The 13,753-nt window shown below is 45.9% G+C and overlaps 1 protein-coding gene across 1 annotated transcript; it reads left to right on the top strand.

The window, feature by feature from the left end:
- The first annotated feature begins 2,632 nt into the window (after window positions 1-2,632).
- PAQR3 (progestin and adipoQ receptor family member 3) lies at window positions 2,633-13,092 on the top strand. Its single transcript, XM_056855658.1, has 6 exons — window positions 2,633-2,864; window positions 5,426-5,588; window positions 6,925-7,080; window positions 10,776-10,973; window positions 11,864-11,954; window positions 12,956-13,092. The coding sequence occupies exons 1-6, from the start codon at window positions 2,680-2,682 to the stop codon at window positions 13,090-13,092; spliced, it is 930 nt and encodes a 309-aa protein (XP_056711636.1). The 5' UTR covers window positions 2,633-2,679.
- The last annotated feature ends 661 nt before the right edge of the window (window positions 13,093-13,753 follow it).

Genomic DNA, 13,753 nt, shown 5'->3' with positions numbered 1-13,753 from the left:
ATATAAATATATATATAGAATATGCTGTGTGAAGTATAAGAGGCCTCAAAGCATTCCTCAAAAATTGTGTATTATTACAAAAAGGACAACGGAATAAACGTTTATATTTTCATAGGCTAGGGTATGCCTTAAAAACCAATCAATTAAAACATATAACTTGCACATACAGAAATACCTTCAGGACCTAACACAAGTGTATCCACTGCCTAAGGCAAGATAAACTATATGGATTCGGGTTGCCAACCTCCAGGTGGGGCCTCAGAATCTCCCAGATTTACGAGCTCTCTGTAGACAGAGATCAGTTCCCCTGAAGAAAATGGTTCCCTTGGAGGTAGGGTTGCCAGGTCCCTCTTCGCCACCGGTGGGTGGTTTTGGGGCGGAGCCTGAGGAGGGCGGGGTTTGGGGAGGGGATGGACTTCAATGCCATAGAGTCCAATGGCCAAAGTCGCCATTTTCTCCAGGTGAGCCGATCTCTATCGGCTGGAAATCAGTTGTAGTAGCAGATCTCCAGCTAGTACCTGGAGGTTGGCAACCCTACCAAACAGGCATTTCTCCAGGGGAACTGATTTCTGTAGTATGGAGATCGGTCATAATTCCTGGAGGCTGGCAACCCTAGTTTGGGAAGTACCTCCATATTTGAGGGTCGAGCCTGAGGAAGGCGAGGTTTGGGGAAGGGAGGGACCTCATCAGGTCATAATGCCACAGAATCCATCTTCCAAAGCAGCCATTTTTCTCCAGGGGATCTCTGTAGTCTGGAGATGTTACAATTCTGGGAGATCTCCAGGCTCCACCTGGAGGTTGGCAAGCCCAGTGGGTTCTATGTCATCCCATCCCACTGAGGTCTCTCCCTTCTCCAAACGCCACTCTCTCCAGGCTCCACCCCCCAAATCCCCAGGAATTTCCCAACCTGGAGTTGGCAACCCTATGCAACAGGCTCAACCTCTGGCCAATCAGAGCCCCTTGCTCCCTCCTTTCCCCTCCCAAAGGGCCTCCCTGGGGATTTAAATTTCGAACGCAGAGAACGTTGGCCCGCATGCGCAAATCGTTATCCACACACACACCGTTGCCACTGCGTCACGCCAGGAGCAAAAGGCCATACGGCTCAGACCGGCGCCTGTTGTCCAGACTGCCAAAACAATGCGCATGCGCGCGAACACTCAGCACGTGCGAGGTGGAAGAGGCGGGGCGAGCACGTACAGCCCCGGCGCCTGATTGGCGGGGAGCGGCGGCGGCCCCGGCACGCGCCGCCCGGCTCGCCTGGTACGGCGGCTGCGTGGGGTCGCGCGGCGATGGCGCAACCGGCGAAGCGGGCGGGCCCTCGCCCGGTGTGAGCGAGGAGCGGCGCGGGATTCTCGGCGCCGGGAGGGACGGGGAAGGGCGCTGCCTGCCCTCGCCTCTCCACCATGCGCCACGGGGTGAGGCGGCCTCCGATGCTGAAGCGACGGCGGCGAAGACGAAGGCAAGCGGGGTGAGGGTCGCTGAGGGACGGTCTCTTACCGTAATCGCCGCGTGACAGGGGCGGCCCTGCCCTGCCTGTACCGTAATGTCGGTAGTACTGGAGCCCTCGACTCTTTGCAGAGGTTCGCTGTTCCTGAGAGAGGCTGGCCCGGCCCTTTTCTCTGCAAATAGGTGTCGCAGCAATAAACCCCGTCTTATCCCAGCGCCTCCCAGGGAAACGATGCTCAGACGAGGCTTAACTTCAGTATTCGTAATCAGACAGTCATGCTAGGGAAAGTGGAGGGCAGCAGGGAAAGACGACCCAACAAGAGATGGGCTGACTCACTAAAGGAAGCCACAGCTTTCAATTTGCAAGATCTGAACAAGGCTGTCAAAGATAGGACGTTTTGGAGGACTTTCATTCATAGGGTCGCCATGAGTCGGAAGCGACTTGACGGCACTTAACACACACACACACACACAATCAAGATACTCAGCGCTTGGGTTTTGTTTCATTGTAGTTAAAATTGCATGCAAAAGCAAGTGTAAGGTTATAGCCCCAGAGGCCGATTTGTACTAAGCGACAGGGATCCCAAGGCTACATGGTCAGCGGCAAGATTTGTTTCAGTCCTTCTATCCCTCAAACACTAGATATATGCTGCTCAAGATCAATGGATCAAGGAGCTTCTAAGGGAGAAAAGGAAGAGGCCGATTTATGCGTTCAAGAGGTGCAAGAGGTTCAGCTTTTCCTGGATTCTTCCATTTTGGGTAGTGGGAGGCTGTTGAAATAGTCCCCTACTAAATCAGTCTTTATCGTTACAGTCTAAGACCAGCAAACAAACAAATTAGAGTTAGTAGCTGTGAAAAGAATGTATAAAATATTCCCCTACTTAAATAAAGCATCTTCCTTGGATATGATTTTCTCCACAACATGATATATTTCTGTAGGCAGGGAGAATGGGGGTTTCCTTAAAAGCTGCTAATTATTTGTCCTGTTAGCATCTTGTGGTTGTGACACACCTTTGCTGCTTTCTCTCTGATGTCTTATTTCAGACTTAACAGGGTACCTTGTCTCATAAGCACTGAAGTAAGTGCATGAAGTCTTACCTTAGAGGTTTTTGTGCCACTGTACTAGACATTAAACCAGTGTGACACCTTTGTTTTGGGGTGGGGGTCTGTTTGCAGGTAAAGGCCTTGAGGATTACCTGTCGTCCTTCATTTTTGCCTTGAAACGCTGCTAAAATGCACCAGAAACTCTTCAAGAGTGCTCATTACATTGAGCTGGGAAGCTACCAGTATTGGCCTGTCTTGGTGCCTCGAGGGATCCGCCTGTACACCTATGAACAGATTCCAGTATTCCTTAAGGACAATCCTTACATCACGGATGGCTACAGAGCGTATCTGCCTTCCAGGCTGTGTCTGAAAAGGTATGGAGTTGGTGTAGACATTGTCTGGAGGTTCAAGCTGTGCTTCAAAGGAGCAAGGAACAGTTTTGTTGTAAAACTAGTTCCTAGGAAGAAAGATGTGTTGACTTAAGTGAAATCCAGTTCAGTGTGAATTGCTTTAGTCTGAAGCCTCAAGACTTAACTAATGTCGGGAAGCTATTGAGCTAGATAGGTTGCCGAGAAAGTGGTCATATACTGATGCAATAAGAACCTTCTTTAATCAGACCAAAGATCCAACAACCTGTTGCCATCAATGGTAGAATCATAGAGTTTGAAGGGACCACCAGGGTCATCTAGTCCAACCCCCTGCACAATGAAGGAAACTCACAACTACCTCCCGCCCCGCACCCCCAGTGACCCCTATTCCATGCCCAGAAGTTGGCCAAAATGCCCTCCCTCCCAAAGCCATGTCTGTTTCCAACATTTATTTTTCCGAGGTATAACACCACTTAGGTATAATTTTTATTTATTTATTTGTCTCATGGAGGAGAGGAGTATTTTTGGCTACTATTCAAAATGGCTACTAGTCATGCTTCATACCTATTCTCCCCAGAATCAGAGGAGCATGCCAATATATTAGGTGCTGTGGAACACAGGCAGGATGGTGCTGCTGCAGTTGTCTTGTTTGGGGGCTTCCTAGAGGCACCTGGTTGGCCACTGTGAACAGTCTGCTGGACTTGATGGGCCTTGGTCTGATGCAGCAGGGCTTTTCTTATGTTTCTTATATAAAACAACACCAGAACCCAGGAGGCGGGCCAATAACCATTATTAGGGGTATACCAAATTAAACAAAGTCTTCACCTGCTGGCAGAAGACACTGATAGAGGGACATATGAATTTCCCTTGGAGTTCCAATGTTTCGGTGCCACAACCGAGAATACCCTGTCTCAGATTACCATTCATCTAGCTTCAGACAGTTGGGGCAACTAAAGTAGGACAGGTAACTGTGGACGGGTGTAGTTGTAACAGACACGTCCCTTTCTAAAGCTAAGCCATTGCTACATATTTGCGATAGCCAATTCTAAAAGTCTATTATGGCCCTGACTTGGATAGTCTAGGCTAGCCTCACCTTGTGAGATCTTGGAAGCTAAGCAGGATCAGCCCTGGTTAGAACTTGGATGAGAGATCAGCAAGGAAGTCCAGGGTCACGACACAGAGGCAGGCAGTGGCAAACCACCTCTGAATGTCTCTGGCCTTGAAACCCCTATGGGGTCACCATAAGTGGCCTGTGACTTGATGGCACTTTACCCCACACACAAAACATTTTTATGCCACCTTTCCACCCCGTTAGGTTCCCCAAGATGGTGAACCCAATGGACATAAAGAGGTAGGCAATGGCAAACCACCTCTGTTCATCTCTTGCCTTGAAAACCCTTCAGGGTCACCATAAGTCAGCAAAAAAAAAAAAAGATAAATTATGCTGCATGTGAAGTAATACTACTTTTGGTTTGTTCTGCGTGGTTTTGTTGAGTGGTGCCAAAAGTCCTGCCCCTTACACTAGCATAAGGAATGTGAGTATCTCAGCTGCATCCATGCAGTTATGCTTGAATAGCATTTCTGTGCAATGCCTTAGACCAAGGTGTGTATGTGGGGGAAACCACATGGTGTAGGAGGCCAGTGCGTCTTTTCCACAGTGCCGGACCCAGGGTTTGATGTTGCGCTCTGACAGGCCACTCTCCAAAACTGTAGGTGTCAATGCAAAGTACAGAACTCATAGTGCTGCCTTACCTCTGTAAGATAAAAGCACTATGAGACACACAAACGGCAGGAACGTGACTGAACATGCCACAGAATCCCGCACATGAGATCTCACAGTAGGGAGATGGCGCTAAGCAGTCCTCTGAACAACTGTCCTCTTGGCCTTTTCATATCATGAACAGGGAAGATCTAGGAACAGGAAAGCGAATGTACCTCGCTGGAGAAGCCAAAGGGCTGCAGGCAAACCAACAGACCAAACCAACAGACCAGCATCAGTGCAGAAGTGTCCCAGGTGCATAATAATAGTGACGGATAGGAGCTGAGAGATCATTTTATTTATTTATTACGTTCGATTTCTATCCTGCGCTCCCTGGCCGAAGCCAGGCTTAGGGTAGACAACACAATTAAAATGAGCCAACAGGCCCAACAAGTTTATTAAAGCAATAAAATCCATCCATTATAAAATATTCACAGACAGTCAGTTAAACAGCAGACAGCACAGCAAGGGTTGCTGCTAAGGCTCTATGCAACCAGGCAATTCCCCCCATATCTCACAACCTGATCAAAATAACATGGGAGAGGTAGGGAGGCCAGCACAGATGATATCGCGGCCGTCCTCCGATGTTGTAGGCCTGTGGAACAGTCCCATTTTACAAGCCCTGAAGAGGTCTTTAAGGTCCCACGGGGCTCTGATGTTACTCGGGTGTTCCACCAGGCCGGAGCCAGGGCCAAAAAAACTCTGCCTCTCAACTCTTGGGGCCAGCTTGCATACATGGAAGCTATATGGGTTGGGCTGCCTGTGGCCAGAATATGTCCCGTGACTGGTCTCCTTCTCTGTTTCCCAGCTTGTTCATCTTGTCCAACGAGACGGTCAATATCTGGAGTCACTTGCTGGGTTTCTTCCTCTTCTTCGTTTTGGGCATCTATGACATGACTTTGGTGTTGCCTTCAGTGAGTGCCTCAAGAGAAGATTTTGTCATTTGCTCCATTTGTCTCTTCTGCTTTCAGGCAAGTCCTTTTAATCAGCTGCAGACCAGTCTTGGGATGTGGACATGTTCCATGGAGGAACTAGTTCCATGGCTACTAGTCAAAATGGATACTAGTCATGATGAACTATTCTCTCCAGGAGCAGAGGAGCATGCCTATTATACTAGGTGCTGTGGAACACAGGCAGGATAATGCTGCTGCAGTTGTCTTGTTTGTGGGCTTCCTAGAAGCACCTGGGTGGCCACTGTGTGAACAGTCTGCTGGACTTGATGGACCTTGGTCTGATCCAGCACAGCCTTTCTCAATTCAATTTATTACGGTTATTGACCAGCAAAACAAATATTAAACGGATATTCAAATATTCAACATTGATTAAAAGGTTAAATGTAACAGTATATCTGCTTGTAAGATATTCAAAGGGATTAACATTGATTAAAAGGTAAAAATATAACAATATCTGTACGTAAAACATCACTTAGAATAAAATGTTTGCAATAAATTAAATATTTACATTAATATTAACCATTCAGGGGTATATTCCATTTCTGTTATCAGAGTTAGACCAAGTACCCCAAGCTTAATACCATTTAAAATACAAATCTAGAAATCCATCAAGTTAGATTTTACTTATCCCCCTAATTTAAAATTAGACCCATTCTTGAGGAAACCTTTGAAAGGCGAACTTTAAGAGCTATTGCACAGAACCTAGCTGTGGCTAAGGTAACCTGTTCTTTTCCCCCCTCCAGATCACAGCCTTTATGTTCTTATGTGTCCATTTCTGGATCAGCCCTATAGTTGCCTTATGCGGCCCTCAAGCCACTGGAATGGCTCTGGAGATTGGTCTCTGTCTGCACCCACGGGCTACCATAGTAACTGCTTTCAGCCTTCTTCACACGGTGTCTTTTCCCTCTTCCCACCCTTTCCTGTGATATTTGGTGGCTCTTAGAACCACTTCCAGTAAGAAGGGGATTAAGAAGTTGCAGGGTAAGAGTCAGAAAGGTTGATTCTGCTTTCCGGGTTTAAAAAAAAACATTTTTGGCCCAACTGCAGGGGCACAACTTTTGGGTTTTCTGCAGCTTAAGTCAACATGGAATTTTAATTAAAGGGGAGTGTTTTTGCCCAGTAGTCCAAGCCCATAGGTGTGGTCTCTGGCATTTCCTGTTGAGGTGTCTTGAAAGGCTTTGTACTTCCAAAATGTTTTGATATCCCCCTCTGGCAGTAATATAAAGAACCTTGCTTTCTAATCACAAGCGTCACAGTGAAAAAATTGTCTCCAGTTGACTTCTAAAGTGTTGTTTGGCTCTTATGAAACCAGACCCTGAGAAAACTAACATGGATTTATTTGGATGTTTTATAGGTCTGTATGCTTTGCTCAGTAGGGTATCACCTTTTCTGTTGTCATCGCTCAGAAAAAACCAGCCGAAGGTGGATGGCGCTGGATTACGCAGGCATTTCCATCGGTATCCTGGGCTGTTATGTGTCTGGAGTCTTTTATGCATTTTATTGCAATAACGTAAGTTGACACTGTGTTCGTGGAGCCTGTTGGCAGGTGTGGTTTTCCTTTGCTGATCTTTCTGATACCTCAGCTGGTTTGGTGGTTGCTTAATTTTGGCTGGCAGGCAAGACTCAATTAGGGAACTGGAATAATTTCAGACAAATATTTTCCCATGCAGGGAAATTGGCAAAATTTAGTCCTGGGGTTGAGTAAAAATCAATTTTCTAAAATTTTGAAGTAGGTTATTAAAATAAGATATAAACAGAACACCTAACAGTCTATTAAGCCAAAAACTGCTGTGCCAGTTAAGAACAGGAGGCAGCTGAAGATCGTTTCCCCAGTACGAAAAGATCTTTGCTGGCTCCCACTTGGTTTTTTTTAAAAGATATTTCATTAACATTTTTAAGAAAACAAATTATATACACATACATTCACACAATTTGAACTCCTTCGGGGAGTCTATTTCATCTTACATTTCAAACATCTTATACGTTGTTCTTATATTCTACATTTTGGTTAATAAATTCCTTCTATACTATATAGTAAATTTTATAAGCTTGGTTTTGAGGCATAACTGAAAGTTTCAACCTTGATCTGTAAAATCCAGTTCCCGGTCTAATTAGGGCACCTTAAGGACTGCTGGGAGCAATTTTGCCTTTGGGGCCTTTGATAAATGTTATGTCAAGTTGAGCTCTTTATCAGAGGCCCTTCTCTGCATAGTCTGCTCTTCAGACGTTAGCAACTTCTGAAGGGAGGGGCCGTAGCTCAGTGGTAGAGCATCTGTTTGGCACGCAGAAGGTCCCAGGTTCAAACCCTGGCATCTCCAGTTAAAGGGACTAGGCAAGTAGGTGATGTGAAGAACTTTTTCTGCCTGAGACCCTGGAGAGCCGCTGCCGGCCTGAGTAGACAATACTGACTTTGATGGACCAAGGCAGCTTCATAAGTGTGTATAAGTATAAGGCAGCTTCATATGTGTGTTCATGTGTTCTCTAGTGGCTTCCCTGTTGTGGAACTCCCTCCAGAGACAAAGTTGCCTTAAACACTGCGTATCTTCAACTTGTTTTTTCACAGGATTGATGGGCCTTGAGGTTTTGTTTTGTTTTTTGTTTTCGGAAGCCGCTCTTACCTTGCAATACAGGACATTCCTTATTTCAAAACATTCCTTATTTCGAAACAAGGAAAAAGAATACATTAAACAGAGCCCTTTGCTTATAGAAAGGACTGATGTGGTTCTAGAAACAGCTATTAGCTGTGATGGGCAAGTGGAAACTGGGGAGGGGCTGTGGTTTTGCAGTGTGTTTCCCGGTTCTGTCATCAGCATCTCCCATTAATGCTTCTCAGACAGCTAGTACAGGGCAAGGCATTTCTGCCCCAAACAGCTAGGTGAGCTTAGGTTAGATAAAGGAGCTTCAGATGTTCATAGAACATAATTGTGCATGTGTTTGTAACCTCTGTGTTTGCAGGCATTGCTGCATTCTACTTATTGCCGAAAGAGGGCTCATGTCCAGGTTCTGAACACTTCCAGGGGCCTGATAACTGTAGGGAAGCAACCATTTGTTCTGATCTAGCAGCCCTGCTGGATACCTATAGTCCAGCATCCTGTATCCAATGTTGTTACGATACTGGCTGTCTCGTTTTCAATCACTTTCCTAATAATCTCTGGCATGAATTTCCCTCTTTTGCTGCTGCTACATGCAGAGACCCATTGAGCTGTCTGCTGCCAATTCAATTTGTCATAAAGAACAAAAACAAGCTCATTTGTCGTACTAATACCATTTGCCTAACGCATTTTGAGTGAGGCCCCTTTTTACTGAGGGATTGTAAAATCAATAGTGAAAAAAACTGTTAACAATCACGAGAATTTGAATACAAGTTAAAAAAAATTTTGTTTGAGAGAGAATGGTGTTCCCCTCATGAACACATGAAGTTGCCTTATACTGAATTGGACCCTTGGTCAATCCAAGTCAGTATTGCCTACTCAGACCCGCAGCGGCTCTCCAGGGTCTCAGGTCTTTCACATCACCTACTTGCTTTGTCCCTTTAACTGAAGATGCCAGGGATTGAACCTGGAACCTTCTGCATGCCAAGCAGATGCTCTGCCACTGAGCCACGACCCTTCCCTCCATGGCTCTTCTCAGCCTGTAAGGCTGCTGTAACTGGGAAGTCACAGATTAGAGCCACCATTTGGTAGCTCTGTGGGGTCAATACCTGGATGTGAAACTGGGAATTTTATGCAAACTGTCTTGAGTTCCATGTATAATAGCAACAAAAAAAGGAAATATACTCCAAAACCTGGGGGTGGGGGAGTCTTGCATTTTACTTCACTATCTGTTGACCCAAAGGTCTTTATCACAGTTACCAATAAAGATGTAAAAATTCTTGAAATTTTGAAATTATGGGGGGAAAGGCAGTTTTTCTTGCGCTTCAGGGAAAAGTGGAAATGTATTCAATACCTACTTTCCAGTCAAGCCTAGACTTATTTTTACTGTTTTAACTACATAAAATGCATTATTTATAACCGAGTTAACATTTGAAAAGGTACTAATCAGCATATTGACAGAATTTAAAAGTGTAAATGTGTTGGCTTTCTACAAGCAAAATTCCACATTTAGCCAATACTTTAGAGATTTGCCATCGCCTTCCCCAGTCGCCTACACTTTACCCCAGCAAGCTGGGTACTCATTTTACCAACCTCGGAAGGATGGAAGGCTGAGTCAACCTTGAGCCGGCTACCTGAAACCAACTTCCTCTCTGTGCCACAGGGCTCTCTCAGAGAGCTGTAGTGAGAGTAAAATAGAGCAGGGGAAAATAATGTAAGCTGCTTTGGGTCCCCATTGGGGAGAAGAGCATAATGATAAAATAATATAGCTGATAACAGGTAGGTTGGTGGGTGGGTGGGAAAGAAAGAAGGAAGCAGGGAAAGATGAGAATATGGGGATTGCACACCATGCACAGGGCCCAGCCTGGTGGCCGAAACCACACAAGCAGGCCATAGTTTTCCTGGGTAGAGGTTGCCGGGGGGAGGGAAGGAGGGAAAACTGAAGATGAAGATGGGGACAAATAAAGGTAGGTTAGATGGTGTGTGGGAAGGAGAGAAGGAAGCAGGGAAAGAGGAGATACTATAGTGGTTTTCAAGGAAGGGAAAGAAGTAGTAGTTGGAGAGGGGGAAAGGGCCCCCCCCCCAGAAAGTCCTTGCAGGTCCCCCAGTTGTTATTATCTAATGCTGTAGATCAGTGGTTCCCAAAGTGTGCTCCATACAGCACTTGGTGCTCCATGAAACATCTCCTAGTGGTCCATGAAGAAGTTGGAAAGAAAAATACTACTGTCATTCAGTTTAGTATATTGGTGCTAGGTGAAAATGAGTGCTCCGTGACTAATTTCTCTCTTGAAAAGTGCTCCATGACTCAAAAAGTTTGGGAACCGCTGCTGTAGATTGTCTTATATACCAATTTTTATGCTGCGTGTTTTCAGTGAGTAAAATCTTGTCTTGTAGTGTTTCATTCATTTCAGAAGGGAAAATGTCATAAAAGTGCTCATTTCCAGTGCTCAATATCTCCCAATTTTTCTCCATAAAAAAAAAAAATCAAAGTCCTTTAAAAACAACACACACACACACAGAAAAGTTTTTTTCCCCCTGGCATTTCCCCAGGACTTTTCATCTCCAGCAACCAGCCAGTGGCTACGTCCCTTTTTTTTCTTTCTCTCCCCTCCAGTACTGGCGTCAGGTGTATCTGATCACCGTGCTTGCGATGATCTTGGCTGTCTTCTTTGCTCAGATCCACCCGAGTTACCTCACTCAGCAGTGGCACAGGTTGCGCTCTGTCATATTCTGCTGTGTCTCGGGCTACGGGATCATTCCAACCATCCACTGGATGTGGCTCAACGGGGGCGTCAGCGCAACTATCGTGCAGGTAAGCCAAGAAGCTGCTGGCTTTGCATGCAAAAATCTCCTCTCCCTGGTTATACTGAAGGTGGGTCCCACAGAGTTCACTCGGATTTGCTTCTAGTTACACTCACTTAGGATTTCATCTTTTCTCCCAGTCCATCCCCTGAGAGAAACGTGTCTTTAAATCACTGCTTCGAATGCGAACATTGAAACTTGGCTCGTACAGTATGATGTAATTCAGCTCTGCTCCTCAAGATGAAAATAAAGGAGCTATCTTACCATATACTGTTAGCAACAGAAGGGGATATAATTTCCATCAATGGGGAGGGGCCGTGACTCAGTGGTAGAGCATCTGCTTGGCATGCAGAAGGTCCAATCCCTGGCACCTCCAGTTAAAGGGACTAGGCAGGTAGGTGATGTGAAAGACCTCTGCCCGAGACCCTGGAGAGCCGCTGCCTGTCTGAGTAGACAATACTCACTTGGATGGACCAAGGGTCTGATCCAGTATAAGGCAGCTCACGTGTTCAGTTTTCTCACCACCCCCCTTTGTCACCTGTGCTATTCGTGAATAAAACTTAGTGGGTTTGGTAGACTACATTGAGAGGGGGAATTGGGAAAGTTCTGCTGTATTCTGGAAGCAAACCAGTAGAGAGCATAGCTATGGGCTGCCTTTCTGTGTAAAGTGCTGTTAAGTTGGGCTGACTTATGATGATCCAGTAGGGTTTTCAAGGCAAGAGATGGACAGAGGTGGTTTGCCAATGCCTTCCTCTGCATAGCAACCCTGGACTTCTGTGGTGGTCTCCTGTCCAAATGTCGTTTGTTTGAAATCTGTTCTGAACACCTCCTTCCCTCATGAATGTCTGTAGATCAGGAACTTTCTGACCTCCACAATAAACACTGTTTTCTTTCTCTTAGGAGTTTGCTCCACGTGTGATTGTGATGTACTTAATAGCTGCTATAGCGTTTCTTTTCTATATTTCCAAAGTCCCAGAACGATATTTCCCTGGTAAGGAGATACATCTGCTAGATTTTTTTTTAAGATGTACACTGAAGGTTTTAATAGCTCAAAGAGCACAGATCGACAGGGATCTAGGGGATCTGAATGGCTGTACCACAGATGCGTGGTTCTGAAAGGGGGAATTATTTAGCTACCTGCAGAAATCAAGGAATTGTGTCACTTGTGTTAACAAGCTGTGTGGGTGCTGGGAATTCTATATGGTATAGTCAGAGGTTCCCAATGTGATGCTCATAGGTACCATGGCACCCAGCAACACCTTTTCTGGAGCCCGCCAGGTGCTTCTAGAAAGGGGGTGGGGTCATGTGGGGCTTTTGCCCAGCTAGGCTTCTAGTTGGCCATTGGAGAACTGATCAGCTGCGCAGATATTTTTTTTTAAAGGTTGCTTTGGCAGCAGCTGCCACCACAGCACAAGAATTGTCACGGTGTGCGCACCCACCCCGCCGTGTCAGAATTCCAAAGTTGCTCAGAGGCTCACGAAGACTTAGGCCAATATTCATTTATTTCTAGCCGGCACAGTTCTTCAGCTTGTTGTCTTGTGTGACTCCCAGATGTTCTGCTCTTTTTTATCCTATGCCACTGTCTCAGGGTATGTTAACATGTGGCCGAAAAGGCTACCATGTAGTGGCTTGTTTATGTAGTTGGTAGTAAAAAAAATAATTGCCTAGCTGGATCACACCAAAAGATTCATCTCGCCCCGCATTTTGTTATCAAAGTTTGGCCAGGAGCTCAATAGTAGGATGGGAAAGGGGCTGGGTTTTCCCTGTTTAAATGTCCAAACAGCTGATGCTTTCCCAAGAAGACGCAGTGTTGTCTCGGGGTCCTTTCATCCTTCCTTGGTCAGGGGCGCACCCCTGTTTTGTTTTGAGATCTGCTAGCGGGTGGTGTTGCATATGGGAATCGGGATAAATAAAAAGCACATACCTCCAGAGTTTGCCGTTGGACGCAGTGACTGTTTTTGCCATTAGTAAACATCTCCCCGTTCCCAACAGGGCAGTTGAACTACCTCGGCTCCAGCCACCAACTGTGGCACATCCTTGCGGTGATGATGTTGTACTGGTGGCATCAATCGACAGTGTACATTATGCAGTACAGGCACAGCAAGCCGTGCCCGGACCACAGCGCATAACAGCGCACAAAGGTATGTCGGTCTCTTCCAGAGCATAGGAAAGTGGATTGAAGGAAAGGGGATTCAGTTTTTTGTTCCTTAATGAACGGGAGAGCTTTTTAAAGAAGGTGGTTAAGGGGAGACATGATAGAGGTCTATAAAATTATTCATGGTGTGGAGAGAGTGGACAGGGAGAAGCTTTTCTCCCTGTCTCATAATACCAGAACATGTGGTCATCTGCTGAAGCTGGAGGGTGAGAGATTCAAAACAGAGAAAAGGAAGTACTTCTTCACACAACGCATAGTTCAGTTGTGAATGTGGTGATGGCTGCCAACTTGGAAGGCTTTAAAAGGGGAGTGGACATGTTCATGGTAATTGGGAATGTGGTTCTCTGTGAGGCTTGGAGCGAGTCTCACCTAGAGCAAGTGTCGTGTTTCCCTCCTGTCTTGTATTTGGAATTGACATTTCAAGAGTCAGCTTGAAACATCTCCCGCCCATACTCACCATGCAAACTTGTGGTGGTGGAGGAAAGTGCTGTCAAGTCACAGCTGACTTATTGCTACCCCGTAAGCAGGGGTGTTGAACTCATTTGTTATCGAGGGCTGGATATTACATAAATGTCACTTGGTTGGGCTGGGCCATGTGTACCATAAAATTTAATGCTGGGCACCGGAGATAAAAC

This window comes from Euleptes europaea, chromosome 9 (genome assembly GCF_029931775.1).
Source record: "Euleptes europaea isolate rEulEur1 chromosome 9, rEulEur1.hap1, whole genome shotgun sequence".
Classification (NCBI taxonomy): domain Eukaryota; kingdom Metazoa; phylum Chordata; class Lepidosauria; order Squamata; family Sphaerodactylidae; genus Euleptes; species Euleptes europaea.
The sequence above is the reverse complement of the archived record's forward strand: the minus strand, read 5'-3'. Positions and strand labels throughout refer to the sequence as shown.

Bases quoted from the DNA above. Each gene is read 5' to 3' on its own strand.
- PAQR3 (XM_056855658.1), top strand. From the start codon at position 2,680: ATGCACCAGAAACTCTTCAAGAGTGCTCATTACATTGAGCTGGGAAGC. The intron at 7,081-10,775 runs GTAAGTTGACAC...TCTCCCCTCCAG, and splicing joins ATGCATTTTATTGCAATAAC to TACTGGCGTCAGGTGTATCT. The intron at 11,955-12,955 runs GTAAGGAGATAC...CGTTCCCAACAG, and splicing joins CCCAGAACGATATTTCCCTG to GGCAGTTGAACTACCTCGGC.